This window comes from Rhipicephalus microplus, chromosome 2 (genome assembly GCF_043290135.1).
Source record: "Rhipicephalus microplus isolate Deutch F79 chromosome 2, USDA_Rmic, whole genome shotgun sequence".
Classification (NCBI taxonomy): domain Eukaryota; kingdom Metazoa; phylum Arthropoda; class Arachnida; order Ixodida; family Ixodidae; genus Rhipicephalus; species Rhipicephalus microplus.
Genome location: NC_134701.1, coordinates 289357217 through 289372794, shown reverse-complemented (window position 1 = coordinate 289372794; position 15578 = coordinate 289357217). Strand labels below are relative to the sequence as shown.

The 15578-nt window shown below is 41.8% G+C and overlaps 2 protein-coding genes across 2 annotated transcripts in view; one reads left to right on the top strand and one right to left on the bottom strand.

Moving 5' to 3' along the window:
- Window positions 1-3624, top strand: part of LOC119162414 (uncharacterized) — a 71893-nt gene extending 68269 nt beyond the window's left edge. The window contains exon 23 of the mRNA XM_075882236.1: window positions 1782-3624. Within this exon, the coding sequence (XP_075738351.1) occupies window positions 1782-1900 (119 nt within the window). The 3' untranslated portion in view covers window positions 1901-3624. The remainder of the gene's footprint in view (window positions 1-1781) is intronic.
- A 6944-nt stretch (window positions 3625-10568) lies between these two features.
- On the bottom strand, window positions 10569-15578 carry LOC119177876 (BRCA1-associated protein). The gene is made up of 2 exons (XM_037429065.2): window positions 14045-15578; window positions 10569-11771 (listed from the first exon to the last, which is right to left on the bottom strand). The coding sequence occupies exons 1-2, from the start codon at window positions 15443-15445 to the stop codon at window positions 11403-11405; spliced, it is 1770 nt and encodes a 589-aa protein (XP_037284962.2). The 5' UTR covers window positions 15446-15578; the 3' UTR covers window positions 10569-11402.

Sequence of the window (15578 nt, the reverse complement as noted above, 5' to 3'; positions counted from 1 at the left end):
CGTACTGTAAAGCCTCTTCCACCTTTCTCTTGCTTTCTTTAGACATCATTGCCAAAGGTAGAAAACCTAAAATTTCTTAGGCTACGTTCCACTGTAGTTATCATTCTGGTATAAGCCTTATTATGTCGTATACAAACGGTGTTGTACTGTGAACTCCCTTTAAGACGAACACTGTTAAGATGTATTCTTGCGTAAGATGAACAACACAGAAGTTTTTGTTTGGTTTCCCATAGACTCAGTGCAAAAAAGAAATTTACTTGAGGTGAACTGCATAACAGGCCTCTTCTGTTAATACGAACTCCCACAGCGACCAGGACAGATTTTTTTGTGCAACAAACATTGTAGTCTTGGTGGGGGCATTAAGGTAAATAAGAGAAGGGGGAAAAAACTTCCTCGCACAATTACTCAAAGCAGATCGAAAGAAATTGCAACATGGAAGGAGGAAGCGAGATAAGTGGGAAAAAAAGGTCAGCACATTAAGCTGGTATCTCCCCCTGCAAATGGAGAAAAAGTCAGCTTTATCAGCAAAGAAAGCAATGAAAATTCTCCAACAGGTGTACAGTAGAGAACAGAACAACACAAGAGCTTGGTTAGAGGAGAAAAATACAAGGGAAGGGGGCAAAAAAAAAGAACAAAAGTTGAAACTGCAACAAAGATAGTCTGTACATTATAATCACATGAAACGTAAACCTTATTTGTGGCGTTAGCGCTCCCATAACAGGAGTCAGGTGCATTGTTATCGCTGTCATACATTGGCACCTGAGCACATGTTGGGGTCAGTTTGCATTGTTTTGCACAGGGGCTGTGTGCATTGTATCTGTTTGCATTTAATTGCAGCAGCTTGTGATGTACCATTTTTATTATGAAAATGCACGAGGAAGGAAGGTAATTCGCATACTAAATATAGCTGTGTTGGTCTTTTTTTGCTTGCCCCAGGCTTGTGATAGCGAGTAGTATAAAGGAAGATGTTCAGCTGCATATCGTTCAGGAAAAGTTACTGCAGGCTGAAAATAAGAAAATATCCGAACCTCAAAGAAAAACTTTCAGACTTTCATAAGCAACTTGGCATATATGGCTTTGTCAAAGTAGCACCATGCAACGGAGGCGCATCCAAAAGTGGCAGCAAATCCAGAAGGTGAACAGCTAGAAGAGAAAAATTTTTCATTTTTTGAAGAAAAATTGTGCTCCTATTTTCCTTTTTATCTTTCTAATCATCAAAATAGAGTCATGCTACAGTTTTATTGTTAAAATGTGGAAGCGATTTATTCATGAGCATATTTATTATGAACCCATGAAATCGACTACTAGTTACATTAGTCTGAATATTCTACTTGAGAGCACAGTTTTTATCAGACCGAACCAAATAAATGTTTTTTCTTGTTCCTTTCCTCCCCATTATAAGTATGCTTCATTCAGTGTTTTCAAGCAACATATTTAGGCGTACTTAGCATGTTAGCACTCGGTTCTTGGGGTCACTTCTGATAAGATGAACTCCTTATAAGATGAAAAAAATGATCGTGATTCCTTCAAGTTCATCTTAAAGAGAGTCGACTGTATTTGTAAGCAACGCTTTGTATATTCTGTGCCAACTGTAATAGAGCTGTTACTGTTGTTTTGTGAACTGTATAATTTATTGACCCTATGTTTATTCACTTATTGATAAATGAAATCTTGGAGATATATCAAGTGTATGTTCTGACGCTAATGGCTAGTGTCTAATGCTTCACAGGATTGGCATAAAAAGAGTGCTAAGGCATTGTGGTTTGAATGTGTTTTTGCAGATGACAACTCCCCCTCGGCCTCTTCACCTGGCTTTGGTACTGTTGGTACTGTTGAAAATTCACCACCATCCCACAACTATGAAATTGCATCACCAGTCGTCATGCAGCCTCAGAACTGACGGCACTGTGACAATATTTGATAGGTCAGGAGTGTTGTAGGAGTGTTGCACAGGAGTGTTGTACGTGCACAAGTTCTCGGTTACTCTCATCCTAGTTGTCTGCAAAATTATCTTTTGCAGCAACATAACTCATGTGATTTTTCTGTACCTGTGATAAGGAGCACTGCCACTCTTAGGTGATTGCAGCCATTTGTGTGCACAATGCCTTCAGTATTGATTGCATCACCAATACTTTGCCTTCGTTCAGTATGATTATACGTGTCTGCAGTTTCTGCAGCTGTGGTATTTTTCTTGATGTGCTGATTACCTTTCTCTGTACACACGAAGGCAGTTTACGTTGAGTGAATCGTCTTCCTCTGCCAGATGGAAACAGTGCCAACTAGTGTTAACTGGGAATAATGGCATGGTATCTACTTTAAAAATGTTTGCAATATTTCTCATCTGTTGTTTGCTGCCTTGTCCGGGAAACTCAATGTAGTGAACATTATTATTAGTAGAGTCATTACTTGCAATGATACTGCGATAAGTTGCACATTCATCACACTTTGGCATGGCCTATTAATGAAACCTAGTCAGACCTATGCAACCCTAGCACGCTGCAATATGGTTGCATTCTAGCATTGCTCACTTTAGGACATTGTTGCAGCCTTACTCTAGTCGCTTGTGCTGCAAGTGCAGTACTCATGGTGTCCTTTGAAATGCAGCATCATACTAAAGGCTACTATTTTTCTCTGCTGCTATTCTTGTAGTCAAAAGTTTTTTAATTATTACAAGCGTTGTTGTGACATTTGTATTGCTCATTTTGTGTTCATGTTACAAAGTATGGCCTCTTACCCTACATCCTATGTTCCTACATTTTTTTATGTTCACTGTCTTTCAATTTGTTTTCTTCCAGTGGGCAGATCGCTCACTTATCTTGATGGCATTGTTGTATTACTGTGTCTACCAAGGCAGATGTTGAAGCAGGTGTTTTTGTTTAAGAACAGTAGAGCCACAGCTGTAGGGAAAAAAGATTAAGTGTAATGTCTTATGTAGCTTTGTTTCTGCCATGCTGTGTTTATGATTGCATTCATGGTGTCATGCACCTGGCTTTGTTTCTTCTCCTATTGGTCAGCTGCAAAGTGCTCGCTCACGTTTTAGTAAGGAATAGTTTTTGTTAAAACATAATTTTGTTACCTTCAGAAAACGAAGTTGTAATGTTGCTGTTCCTTTTTTCTCATAGAAGTGTTTTGGGCTCTACTCAGTTTTCTTTTTTAACCTAGAAGATACCCATAGTAGCTTTGAATTACATGCAGATCCTGTTCTAAAGTTGAAGAAAAGGGGCCTGTTTATTTTTTAACATATGCCATTGGTGCATTAATTGGCACCTGTCATTTTTTTCTACAGTTGAAACATGTTCGCTTTTTCTCCTTGTCTCAAAAACTGAGGCTTGTGTCTCTAACCACTGTTATTTTTGGTTTAAGCTTCCTTTGTTGTCTCTAAAAGACATTGAGGTGCTTCTATCTCACAGCCACTCATTTTCATACTTAAATCTGATTCAATTCTATATAAATTTCCATGCTACCAGGGTGGCATTGAGACATTTTTTATGTGATAAAGAAAAAAAAAAAGCAGTGTGACTCTGTACCGTTGAACACTATTTCTTGCTAGCCACAGATTCTTATGAGCACTTCATGCTTATTTTTTTTTTGAACTTGTTCCTTAAATAAACAAGATGAACCACATGACCTTTCCATCAGATCTGTGCATGCCTGTTGCACAATACTCAGGTAACTGCATTTTAAGTTCTTCTAGGAGTGTCCCAATAGGAAATTTTCCCAAGAAAGTATTTTTGCGGTAACTGTATTTCAGAGTATTTTGTACTTTGTACTTAAATTACTTGAATGTGAAGAATCCAATTCATCAGCAACATAGCACAAGCTCAACTTACCTGTCCACTAAAGGCGAAATTCCGCTGTTCAAGTAACATGAGCAAGCTTAAGGCTGTAGGCACTCAAGCTCGCTTGGGCCTTGCTTACATCCTGCTCAAATGGTGGACCTTGACAGTGTGACATTTTGTGACTCATATGCCCGCTCACAAAAGTAGTCAGATTCTTCACCATGCAGGAAAGACAAAATATATACAGTGAAACAACAAAAAAAGTTCTCTGCAGCAGCCTCTTTCCCCTTCGTGGATAGCATGCATGCTTGATAAAGATAATTTTTTTTTCTCAAGTGGCCAGTAAACAACCCCAAGGTCAAAAAATTTTAATAAGAAATATACGTACTTTTGCTATGTGAACATGCTGCCGCAAGAACTTTGCGAATACTTGCTATATTAAGGAAGTTACAGGGTTTAGAACATCAGCCTCAGCTGGTTTCAAATTATCGCGTGGCCTTGCCATCCTTCACAGCCACAGGGAGGGGGAGGTGTAGCTCGTCACCGTGACTCCGCCCATTTGGGCAACGTGACACGACACGTCATCTGCGCACAGCCAACGACTGAACAAGCCTTCCCGCACATGAGCACACGTCATAGCCGCTTGGATGCAAAGTGCGGTGTCAAGAGAACCCTTTCTCTAGTAATAAATTAGCAAGACGCCTATTCGTTATTGCAGTGCTGCTTCTCCCAGAAGTCTCGGGTTCTACAAAACAGCAGAGGGCAGGACGAGAAACGAAAATGATAGTGCACGAGACTACAAAACCACCCTAAACATCGTGCAATGTTAGCAATGGAGACATGCTTCATGTTGGCTACCCTGTGCTGCCAAGCAAAATTATTGCTTAGTGTACCCTGAAATTCCCTAGTCAAGTTGAAGAGCAAGGACACGTGAAACGCTCGACGGCGTGTCTTTTTAAAAGATTTTGTGACGGCCTCGAAAGTGTATGTTGCTGAGTTACCGAGATTGGCTACGCTACCAGCAAGCTTCGTGTACGCGGTCCTCAGCATTTTACCCAACGTTTGTAGATACTTTTTCAGTTTCTGAACTCCTACTTTCGAGGCAGGTGGGATTTCATCCAAGGGAGTGTGAGGGCGCTGCAGTCTAAGCGTGCACCAACATTGGCTTCAGCCACGTGCTTTTGGTGTGCTTATGGTGCTAGGGCGTTACTCACACCTGTACTTCGAGTTTGGACTCGTTGCCCCGCCGCAGTGGTCTAGTGGCTAAGGTACTCGGCTGCTGACCCGCAGGTCACAGGATGGAATCCCGGCTGCAGCGGCTGCATTTCCGATAGATGCGGAAATGTTGTAGGCCCGTGTGCTCAGATTTGGGTGCACGTTAAAGAACCCCAGGTGGTCAAAATTTCCGGAGCCCTCCACTACGGCGTCTCTCATAATCATATGGTGGTTTTGGGACGTTAAACCCCGCATATCAATGAGTTTGGACGCGTTCTACTAAAGTATGAACATTTTAAGTGCATACTGTAAAGTGTCAGCAAGGATTCTCGTCATGCCGATGTGCAGCGCACCAGGCTGTCGTTCGAGGTATGCATCAGCAGCGGCGGCAAGTCTTGCACTGCAACATTTCTTCAAGCCCCCAAAGGACCTCGACTAACTGAAGGCATGGCAAAACGCGATCCCACAGAACTTTAAGGTAATGTCAGAAACGCAAGTCTGAGACATTCATTTTGAGCCTGCAAGCATCGTAAGTTGCCATGAGCACACCGTGAACATCGGACTGTAACGATACGAGAAGGCTGATGCACACTGAGGGAGCGCACTGTGCCTCGAATTTTTCCAAACATACCCGAGCACCTCTTGAGACCAACTGTGTCAAAGTCGGCAAGAAAACAACCAAAAGTGAGGACAGTGGTCCTTGCCTAAGTTGCTTCCTGTCAAAGTGACGAAGATTTATGTGATGAAAGTCACGCGTGTGATGACATAGATGTCGATCATTGTACCGATGATAGCTCGTTAGAAACAGTGCCTGGGTTTGCTGTTGTGCAGGGTAGCCCCATATTTGATTCCTGTAATGTAAATGCTTCTACCTCCCAGGTCATTTTTTACAAACTCGAAGAATCTGGGGGCACTGTGAACATAGAAAAGGCTGTTGTGATCCGGCAAGACTTGACAGTTGCAGTTGCTTCAACAGAAGTGCTTGTCCCGCCTTGCAGCTACGTCACGAAAGATGAAAACGCCCAGACAAGGCTAACAAGCTTGAAGAATATAACAATGTTTCTTTGCTACATGGACAAGCTCAAGATTTGCTCTGGGTGTAAATGTGAGCTGTTTGCAGGTATTTCCTCGTCAACGGCAGCCGTCGAAAGCCAGGGTGTATGGCGAAACAAGAAATGCATGGTGCTCTAAGGTGAACACTTGTGCCTTCCTTGCGAAAGAACGAAAAAAATTCTGGTGATAGAGTGAAGCGTTGCCCACAAAAAAAGTGCGAAACGGAAGCCAGAGTACGAACTTCAATACCTGAAGAAAAAAGCCACCAGGGTCATGGTGTTTCGCGAAAGAGCCAAACGGAAAGTGTCTGCATTGAGATATTGTCTGTCAAAAGTTTCACTGAGTAAGTTTGAAAAAGCAGTAGAAAGTATTCCGCTAGCACAGCAACTAGCCTTTGGGCAACAGTGAAAGCAGTAAAGGCGAAATCACCATGAGAAATGTGTTATGAGCAGGAATGGCTTATGACTTGCCTTCAGTTAAGAATTTCAAGCCCACGAGCTTACAGACTGATGTCAAAGATGAAGCTCACGCCACTTCCAACCACTACAAGGCTGAAACAAATAATCAAAGGAATGTCCTGTGAATTGGGTTTCAACAAGGTGTTTCTTGAAAGTATTGGGGCCTTTATGAAGAACCGAACAGGAGTACATTGCTACAGCCAACTGATACTGGACGAGATGAAGGTGTGAGAGGTTGTCGTGTTCAACAAGAGTAGCTACAAGGTTGATGGCTTCATTGATTATGGAGATGGCCAAGACTCGGAAACAACAGTTGACCACGTTTTGGTACTCATGTTCGTGCCTTTATTTCGCTCCTGGGTGCAACCAATTGCTAGTTTTGCTACGAGGCATGCAGCTCCTGGAAGAGTACAGTTAAACCCCTTTATAAGTGGCATGCTTCAGGCAGCGATTCTTGTCTTTTATTCAAGATGTCGCTTATAAGCAGGGTACCTCGCATGCATTTTCCTATTCCCTGTATTTTACTGTATGCATACTGGTGTCTCTTATACCCATTTGTCTCTTATATCAGTATAAAGGGGTTCGACTGTACTAGCAAGGCTTGTTTTAGAAGCTATTTTGCAGTTATACAAGCACAATCCAATTGTTGCAGTTATCAGTGATGGTGTCAATCCTAACAATGCCATCATGTGGTCTAGTTTTGGCATCAAAGGCAAGCTTCATGCATCAAAGCACAAAGTCGACCATCCTTGTGTACCTGATCAGCAGCTTTGCTTCCTGTGCAATATACCTCACATCATCGAATGACCTGTTTGATGCCTTGAATAAGAAGTTTTCTCAGCTTGAAATAACAACATTTAAGGAAATTGTGGTAATGAAGATACATTACAGCATGTTACAGATGGTATATATAATACTTCATATCTGTTTCATTGTTGTGAAATTGATTTTCCCTGTGGCTTATTTTGTAGGTCATGCTAGAAAATAAGCCACAAGTAGGCCGAAATGTGACTGAGGAAAATCATATTGCCAACGGAATAGTGATGCTTGCATCGCAAGTTACAATGTAGTCGCTTCAAGTTACGCTTGCATCGGTACGGGACCTCGCGATGGATCTTCTTTCTAAAGGTGCACGCTATTTAGAAGTAAGCAGTTGATTGTTCTTGTTTATTATATTAATATTTGTGAACTTTTTTCTCGGATGCTTTTTGGTGTAACAAGAGGTTATGGAGGTGATGAAGGCCGCCCTATCCTAATCGGCTTTTCACACATATATAGGCTTCTCGGCCTGTGTACACCAATCAGAACTTGTCACTGGGAATGTGAGTGATGAGCAGACTTTCGTGCTTGTGACTGTCACAGACGGCATGAAAAGGGGAAGAAAGGACACACTGTCATCTCATAAAAGACTCCAGAAGGCTGTTAGAGCGAAGTTAGCAGTGATATGTTCTACTGCACAGAATGAAACACTGACAGCATCTGATCATGGTTATTTCACACCAGCAGCACAAGACTGTTATTTACTACTTGTGCGGCTACCTTATGTATTCTTACCTCAAGCGTGAGAGGTGTTCCGACTGTATACATATAGTATCCAGTCTGAAAATGCTGAGTGCCTAGAGGCATTTCTCACTTTGGAGAGGGAACTTGAGCTTGGCAGCCTCAAATTGCCATCATGGGAGCTTTTCTGTAAGATTCAAGAACTTGAAGCCAAAATTTCACATGAGCTGCAAAATAACCGGCTCTGTGCTAACACCTTTCGGAGCCTCCTCGACGCCCTTGATGAGTGTAACATTGCTATCATCGGCTGTTCTACTCACAAAAACACCACTACTGCAGAGCTTCTGCACTCCTACGTAGTGCTAAGAATACATTTTGCCTCCAGAGATAATTGCAAAAACCTCGGCTCTTCAAAAAAAGTCTCACCTGCTAGTAAAAAAAAGTGAAGCTGATGTTAAAAAGGCATGCAGTATAGTTTCATCACCTTAGCCGACGTAAATATGTCCCCGCAAATGTAGCTGCTGCATTCACTTTCATGGGATCCAACAGAAATTGCAAATCATTTTCTTGATTCCTTCTTGTTCTTGATTTTCAAAACTTTGCAGCATATTTTGGTCGTGAAATGTGTGTTCTGGTAAAGTTAGAATATGATTGGGCATTATGGAATACTGGGGCGATTTCTACGTGCATTGGTCAAAAACAAGTGCCAGTTACAACGGGACGCGGAATGAAGGAAGGTAAGTACGCTGTGCAGTTCTTGCTTCTGCGTCTCTCTTTTTGTGCGTGTATGCTGTTTGTTTTGGGTTATAATGCTGAGATACAACGAAAAAGCACTTTTTCGCTAAAAGCCAGATTAAATGTGAGCGAAGTTACACTTGTGCTTTCAAGCGATGTGGTAGACTCCTGCCGGCGCCTTTCAAAGTGTAGTCATTCTTTGAAAGGGTCGATGCCGCCTCGCCACGCACGCCCGTTATGTTTTGGCCATGCCGCGCTTGTTTAAACGTCTACGTGGCGCTTGCTGCCTTGTCGGCCTTCTGATTCGTCGCAAGTCTCGCAAAATTATTGCATGCTGCGTGCTACACAGGGCACGAACCATTCTAGAAATGGATGGAAGGTGTTTTCTTTCCCAAGGGATCCTAAAAGAAAACTTTGACAGTGAGAATAAAGAGTGACAAGTGGCAGCCAACGAATGCCTCTCGTGTGTGGAGCGTGAATATTGCAAGCTTTGTTGCTGTTTCCAATCACCTTTCCTCTCCTAGGTCAGGTACTTGGGGAACGATTTTCGAAACTGCGTGTATATTACTAGTAACGCAGTCACAGATTAGAGTATTATAAGTTATGTGCATAGTTTTGATTTTGTTTTTCACTTTGTGTTTGTGCACATACTTGTTGCACCTTAACACAATCGAAAGGTTGAGCGAACTGGTAGTTCCAAGTGGTTTCATGGCGTTTGAACCATTCTCATAAACTTGGTGTTCTTTCCGGAAGTAGTACTTTTGCTTTCCTGAACATCTTCTTTTGTTTTGTTTTATGGTCACGTCTAAAATTAACTGCAACAATTCACTCCGAGTTGCGTTTTTTTACAGAGCAAGAACTACAAATAGAAAATTCAGTGTTCATGCTCGCATTGCTCCCGATAGTACGTTTTGACTGCATGCATCGGCTCGCGATAACTCGCATGTCATAAACGTCCCCTCAGTAATATATATACACTGACTCAATAATATGCACTAATATACGCAGGTTCCTTTCTCATTTCAATTGTAGAGATACATGGAAGTGCGTTCAGACATGTGTTGTATTTAGGCAATCATTGCAGTCAAAAGCGGCAACATTTTTTATTAGATGCTTTTTTCATATGATCCCCACGGCACCAACGAGGAGAGAGTGACAGAACAGTCAGTGCACTGAACATACAGACTTTTCCAAACCGAGTGTTGTGTCAATAATAGGCTAATAAATTGCAAAGCTTCGCTAAAGATACAATCGTGTTATAATCTTTATCTGCATTATTGTGAATACAGCTGCGCACTACCTCTCAGTGATATGACAGGAAAATCTAAATTCAAAGATAGGGTGGCGCGTGAATTCGAAGAAACCTATGTTATCAACAGAGCAGATGCTGCATGTGTCGTGAAACTATGTCACATTACTTGCCACTGAGTTAGCTTTCCGGGAAGCGCACCATCTATTTCATCACGTGTTCATCCAACCACTTATATGTTTGTTGTTGCAATAAATTCTGAAGCGATATTTTGCGTTGTGCTTTGTATACTTTCCTTTGGGCTATTTCCTTCTTGTTGCCCTTTCTCTGTTCTTTTCTCTTTCTCTCTCTCTCTCCAGGGAATTTGCACACGCACTCCATTTTAGTGGACCAGCTGGAGGTGTGAACATGCAGTGGGGCTTCTCTTATATATGTGGTGTATGCGCTCCCTAGGAAATGCGAACACTCTAGGGAGAACAACCGTAACCATAAACAGCTCCGCTGTTAAAAGGTTCTGGACATGTCTGGTTAAATGAACAAGCTGCTGTCATGGGCTCATGAACTTATGTATGACGTGTATGAAAACCTTTCTGCAGCCTTTATTGGTGCCAGCATAGCATGCATACACACTTAACCCAGAGCGAGCACTCGTACCATTTTGAAATTGACAGCTAGCAATACAACTGAGTCCGAGCTCTCAAATTTACTGTTCAGTAGCTCCTTGCCATATCAAATGTGTGAAAAAAATACATGTGCACCAGCTACAAGTGTGTAGCTTGACTGGTATTGTTGTCACAGTCACTTTTATGACTGCATGACATGACTTTTATGATTAAAAATGATGTGTTGACAGTGCTTTTAGAGCATTTTCGCATGTTTGTTTTTTATGAGTGCTGAATAACGAACAAAATACTACATATCAATCTTATACTATGAATGACACAAATTTGGCACTTTCGGTTTCATTGGAGATGGGTGGCCGAAAATTTTTTCTTGTATTTTTGGAAAGAAGCAGCGTAGACAGAAGGTTTATGCATCAAAATGGTGAGCAATAAATTGGGCATTTAATATAACCAAGAACTGTAAAACGTCATTTTGAGAAAAAATCTGCGTTTTCCACTTAGCCTTATACCTTAACTTGCAAGTGTACATCTACCTCAACATGGCAACTTTCCAGAATGCATATCAAAATGTCTAAAGCTTTTAATATATATACCCACATGATACAGCAGCAGCTGAAGAGCAAGGATTCTTGAAGTCACCCTGCTATAGCCATAAGCCTGACACTTATGAAAGCCTTGTCTCTAAATCTATCTAACAGGCACAGAACAGGCAAGGCATGCATTTAGAAATAGCACAGCTTGCATGTTAAGTTGAGATTAATAAATAGGCACCCTCATTCATTGCAACGAATCAGCGATTTCTTCGTCTGCGATGCTTTTGTGTTGGTGTACCAGAAGGCCCTGGTGCTCCAACAATAATTGTACCCTCTTGCATTTCTTGTTGCACCTCAGTTGAGCTTGAACTGATCTTTTCCTTTGCATCAAGGTAGAACATCAAATCCCGCATCTGCTCCTGTAAATCCTGGATTTCTTTGTCCTTGTTATCTTGAAGCTCCTGCAATTTAGTTTCAACATCTTTGAGTCTTGACTGCCACACGACTTGGTTCTCCCGTAGGCACTTGTTCATTTCTTTCTCTTCCTGAAGCTCGCCTTTTGCTTTGCTCAGCTGCTGTGCCAACTGCTCAGACTTGCGACGCATCGCTTCTCGGTCTTTGGTGACCTGAAAAACAAAATTAGGTGTTCACGAAAGACAGAAGCAGTGGTGGTCACTGAAAACAATGACTTTTATGCTAAATACTTGTTAACAAATTTACTGCTTCATTAGACATCCAGTATGTGCGTTAAATATAGTCTGATTACTACAGCACTCTTAATTATGGAAAAGAGTGCCTATGCGCATAAGTTTCAAGAGGGTCGCTGCTGATTGTGTAATGTCCCAATTCTCTGAACCTTTGAGAAATAATAAAAAATAAATTACAATTTATAACTGTAATGTAAAATTCAATAAATCAAGAAATGATTTCATGATATTGTAAATTGTACTTAATAATACATGTAATGTATATAACACTGATTAACTATACGCAGCTTCAAAATATAAGGTGGATATGAAAGCAGGATGTGTGAATTTTCTATAATCATTATAACATACAAGTTTTATGCATTTCGAGAAATAATAAATATTCAGATTTTACATCGCAAGATAACCCCCTTGGGGTATAACGATGCAATGATATATCTTCCAATTCTGGTATATTTGGACTGACTGTTTTCTAGTCTATTTCTCATGCAGTTTCTCTCATTGCTGTCAGGGTGGTGGCCTAAATTTTTTTTTATATATACCGTGCTTCTGCGTTATACATAGTGGAGACATGTCCAAGTGTCACCAGCAGCATTTAGGGTGCTATCCGAGCCTAGTGCTTGCAACAAGCATCTCTCTACTGCCAAAAAAAAAGGCAATGCTACGGCTATTCCATTTCTCAAAACGCAATCATAAATTCATTAGATATAACATTCTCGACTGCTAGTACATATCAAACTTTTTTTACTGTTGCATTTTATAATTAGACTACGCTCATCTACCATGCATGCCACCATTTTCAAAGAGAATCTTTGTTGCATTTCTCGCCATGGATGTGGGAATGTGAACATTCTGCAGAAGGCTGGTCAGGTGTAAGTGCATCACCGGTTGGATAGGCAACTTAAGTTCACAAAAATTGATCATATTTGTTCTTAGAGTAAATGAATCGTTATGTGTATATATGCAACCTTAAAAGAAGTTAGTGGGGCAGCATAGTTGAGGTGTTTCCAAAGATGTAAAATTTGACAAGTGATGTCGTTCATCCAAGCAAAGATAGATGAATGGATGAACAAAAGAATAAAATTTAAAAACATGCTGCTTTGACAACATTTGTTTGCACTTGTCTTGTTCAAGTGTGAATTTTTCTTGGGTTTTTGAATGGCAGTGCATTGCTTTAATTTTAATTATGTACTTATAAATTAAAGGGTTTGTGGAAAGTGTTGAAAATCTTCCCTTTGTGTTCTCATTAACCTTTCTTTAATATGTTCATGCACTGTACTGAACATAAATTCAGGGTCCTTTTAAGCAAGGCACAATAAGCAAATACACAGTGGTAAAATTATGCAACATGTCTGTAAGTTTGAGAAAAAATTAATAATCAAGGCTGATTTCATTCACAGCACACATGACTTGGTTGTTTTAGTGTACTGAATGGCACATGAACAGTGCCATAAAAGAAACCAGATTAAATTACAATGTGTAGAGCACATGACAGTCAGAAGAATAAGTACTGAGCAGAGTGTATGATCAGCACCTTCTGTTTTAGAACATTACAACTGTCAACAAATGTAGGACAGGTCATTTGTTTATAAATTGCTACATGTTACCTGATTATGGCTCTTCATGAGTAAACACTTGCATCGATAGTTTAAAAAAAAAATGTTTATAAGTTACTGTCTGGTTAGAGGGCTGCTGAAGCAGAGTTTTATCCAACTTATTTCACTGCGTATTTATGAAACTGCAAAACTTCTGTTTTATGATCTAGTGGCCAAAAAGCCCCATAAACCCCAACAACAAAGGTATCAAAATAAAAATGCTGCTGCCAGTTGTCTCAAATCCCTGCTAGAAGGAGAAATTAACGATGAAAAGGCACTGTCGATGTTTCCACACCGTCATAGCAGAAGACTAAGAGACAATCGTGAAAATGCTGATTATCTTAGCATATATAATGTTCACTTTAGATCTAAGTTATGCTCTTAAGGCAGCCAGTAGTGACTGTTACGTAGGTCTCCTTCCATGCTGTCTTTGATAGCAATACTACAAACAAATGCTTGGCCCAGATAGTATTACTGCATGTCAAACTCCACGACCAAATACTAAGCACATAGCAAGAAATATTCTATTAGCACAAGAAGGCCTCAAATACTCGCATGCACAAACCCGAGGCATGCTAGCAAAAAGGCTGCACCAACCTGCCCAAGCTTTCGCTCCAGATCTTTACGCTCTTCGACAGCAATCTGAGTCTTTTCTTTCAGCTCATTTATCTGCCGATTGTTTTCTTTCTGAAGCATGTCCATGCAGTCTTCAAAGTACCGCCGCTGCTTCTCCAGCTGACTCGTAAGAAGGTATGTATACTCCAGCTGCACAGAGTCAAGCTTCTCATCACTGTCGGCGCGAGAAGTTTCAAGTTCCACTAGCTTCCCATCAGTCTTGTTCTGTACAAGGCGATGGACATAGTTGTCACCAGCATAATCCCAGACACTGTTGTTGCCAAGTTGCATTGCGAAAGTGTGGTCCGTGCGTGCATAATGGTTGTACGCGTGTGCTTCGACATAACGTCCACAGCCTATGTGGCCACAGATGAGACAAATCCAGAGATTGTCCTGCGAGCCGCAACTAAAGCAGCGATTGTCCGGCACCAGTTCCGGCGTCTGGCAGTATCGGCACACTGGGCAGCTCGAGTCGCCCCACTTAGCCAAACAGCCGTCATGAAAAGTGTGGTTACAGAGGATGGTCAAGATTCCTTCGACGGACTCGTCCATGCGTTCTAGGCACACGGGACACGTTGGGAGCTCGGTGTGCCCTGGCACTGCGTCTCCTTCTCCTTCTTTTACCATCTCCACCTGAGAGACGTACGCCAGGTGACACACCTCCGGTTCGATAGAGTTGAACCGCTCACCATTGAAGCTCTGGTAAAAGTCGTCGGCCCACTTTTGCTCACGGAATTTGAGCAGCACCATGTAGAGATTTGGTTTAGAATCGCGGATGACGCGAATATTTTCGACGTGCGCACTGACGGGTGCGATAAACTGCAACAAGTCGTGAAGAGTCATTAGTGCAGGAACAGCCAACATACACAGCATTTCACTGCGCTCGGCCTCACCCAACGGGGTCTGTTGGTTCTCTTTGAAAAGGTGCAGTATACCCTTCGTGACTTCAACATTGTGGTTGCCACTGAAGAAAGGAATCGGGCTGAGTGCGGGTGGCTTGGGCCTCTCTGTAGCGCACCCTGTTACAGAATCCAAGTTGCCTAGAGCATCTTTATACTGTTTGACATCGCCTTCCTTGGCCAACTCTGAACATGCGCGATCGCCCGCCGACGCCTCCTCTCCCTGACATCGTGCGGCTTGCTTGGAGGCCATGTCATCAGGTTCCACAACAACTGTTTCGATCACAATGTCGTGAGGCTTACGGCAACCACGACTCTCCTTCCTGATTTCTTCCAACTTGCTTGAGTGCCACTCTCCTCCTCGGAAAGGTGCTGCAGCGCAGCAGTCGAGCCTTCGAGCTCTCGCAGATACGTAGTTAATGTGAGGTAAAATCGGGAAGTCGCAGGCCACTTCTAACTTGAGAATCACGAGCGACACAGACATACTCCGTTGTTAGACGATTGTTTCAGCATTTCATGCGCTGCTTTCCTCGGATCCAGCAAATGCGGATGAGCGCTCCCTTAGTGAAATAACGAAGGCTGAAGTAAACCATGACCTACTACACTCCTGACCTGTT

Coding starts and splice junctions, on each gene's coding strand:
- LOC119177876 (XM_037429065.2), bottom strand. CDS start 15,445: ATGTCTGTGTCGCTCGTGATTCTCAAGTTAGAAGTGGCCTGCGACTTC. Junction 11,772..14,044: donor TGGAGCGAAAGCTTGGGCAG/GTTGGTGCAGCC, acceptor TTTGTTTTTCAG/GTCACCAAAGACCGAGAAGC.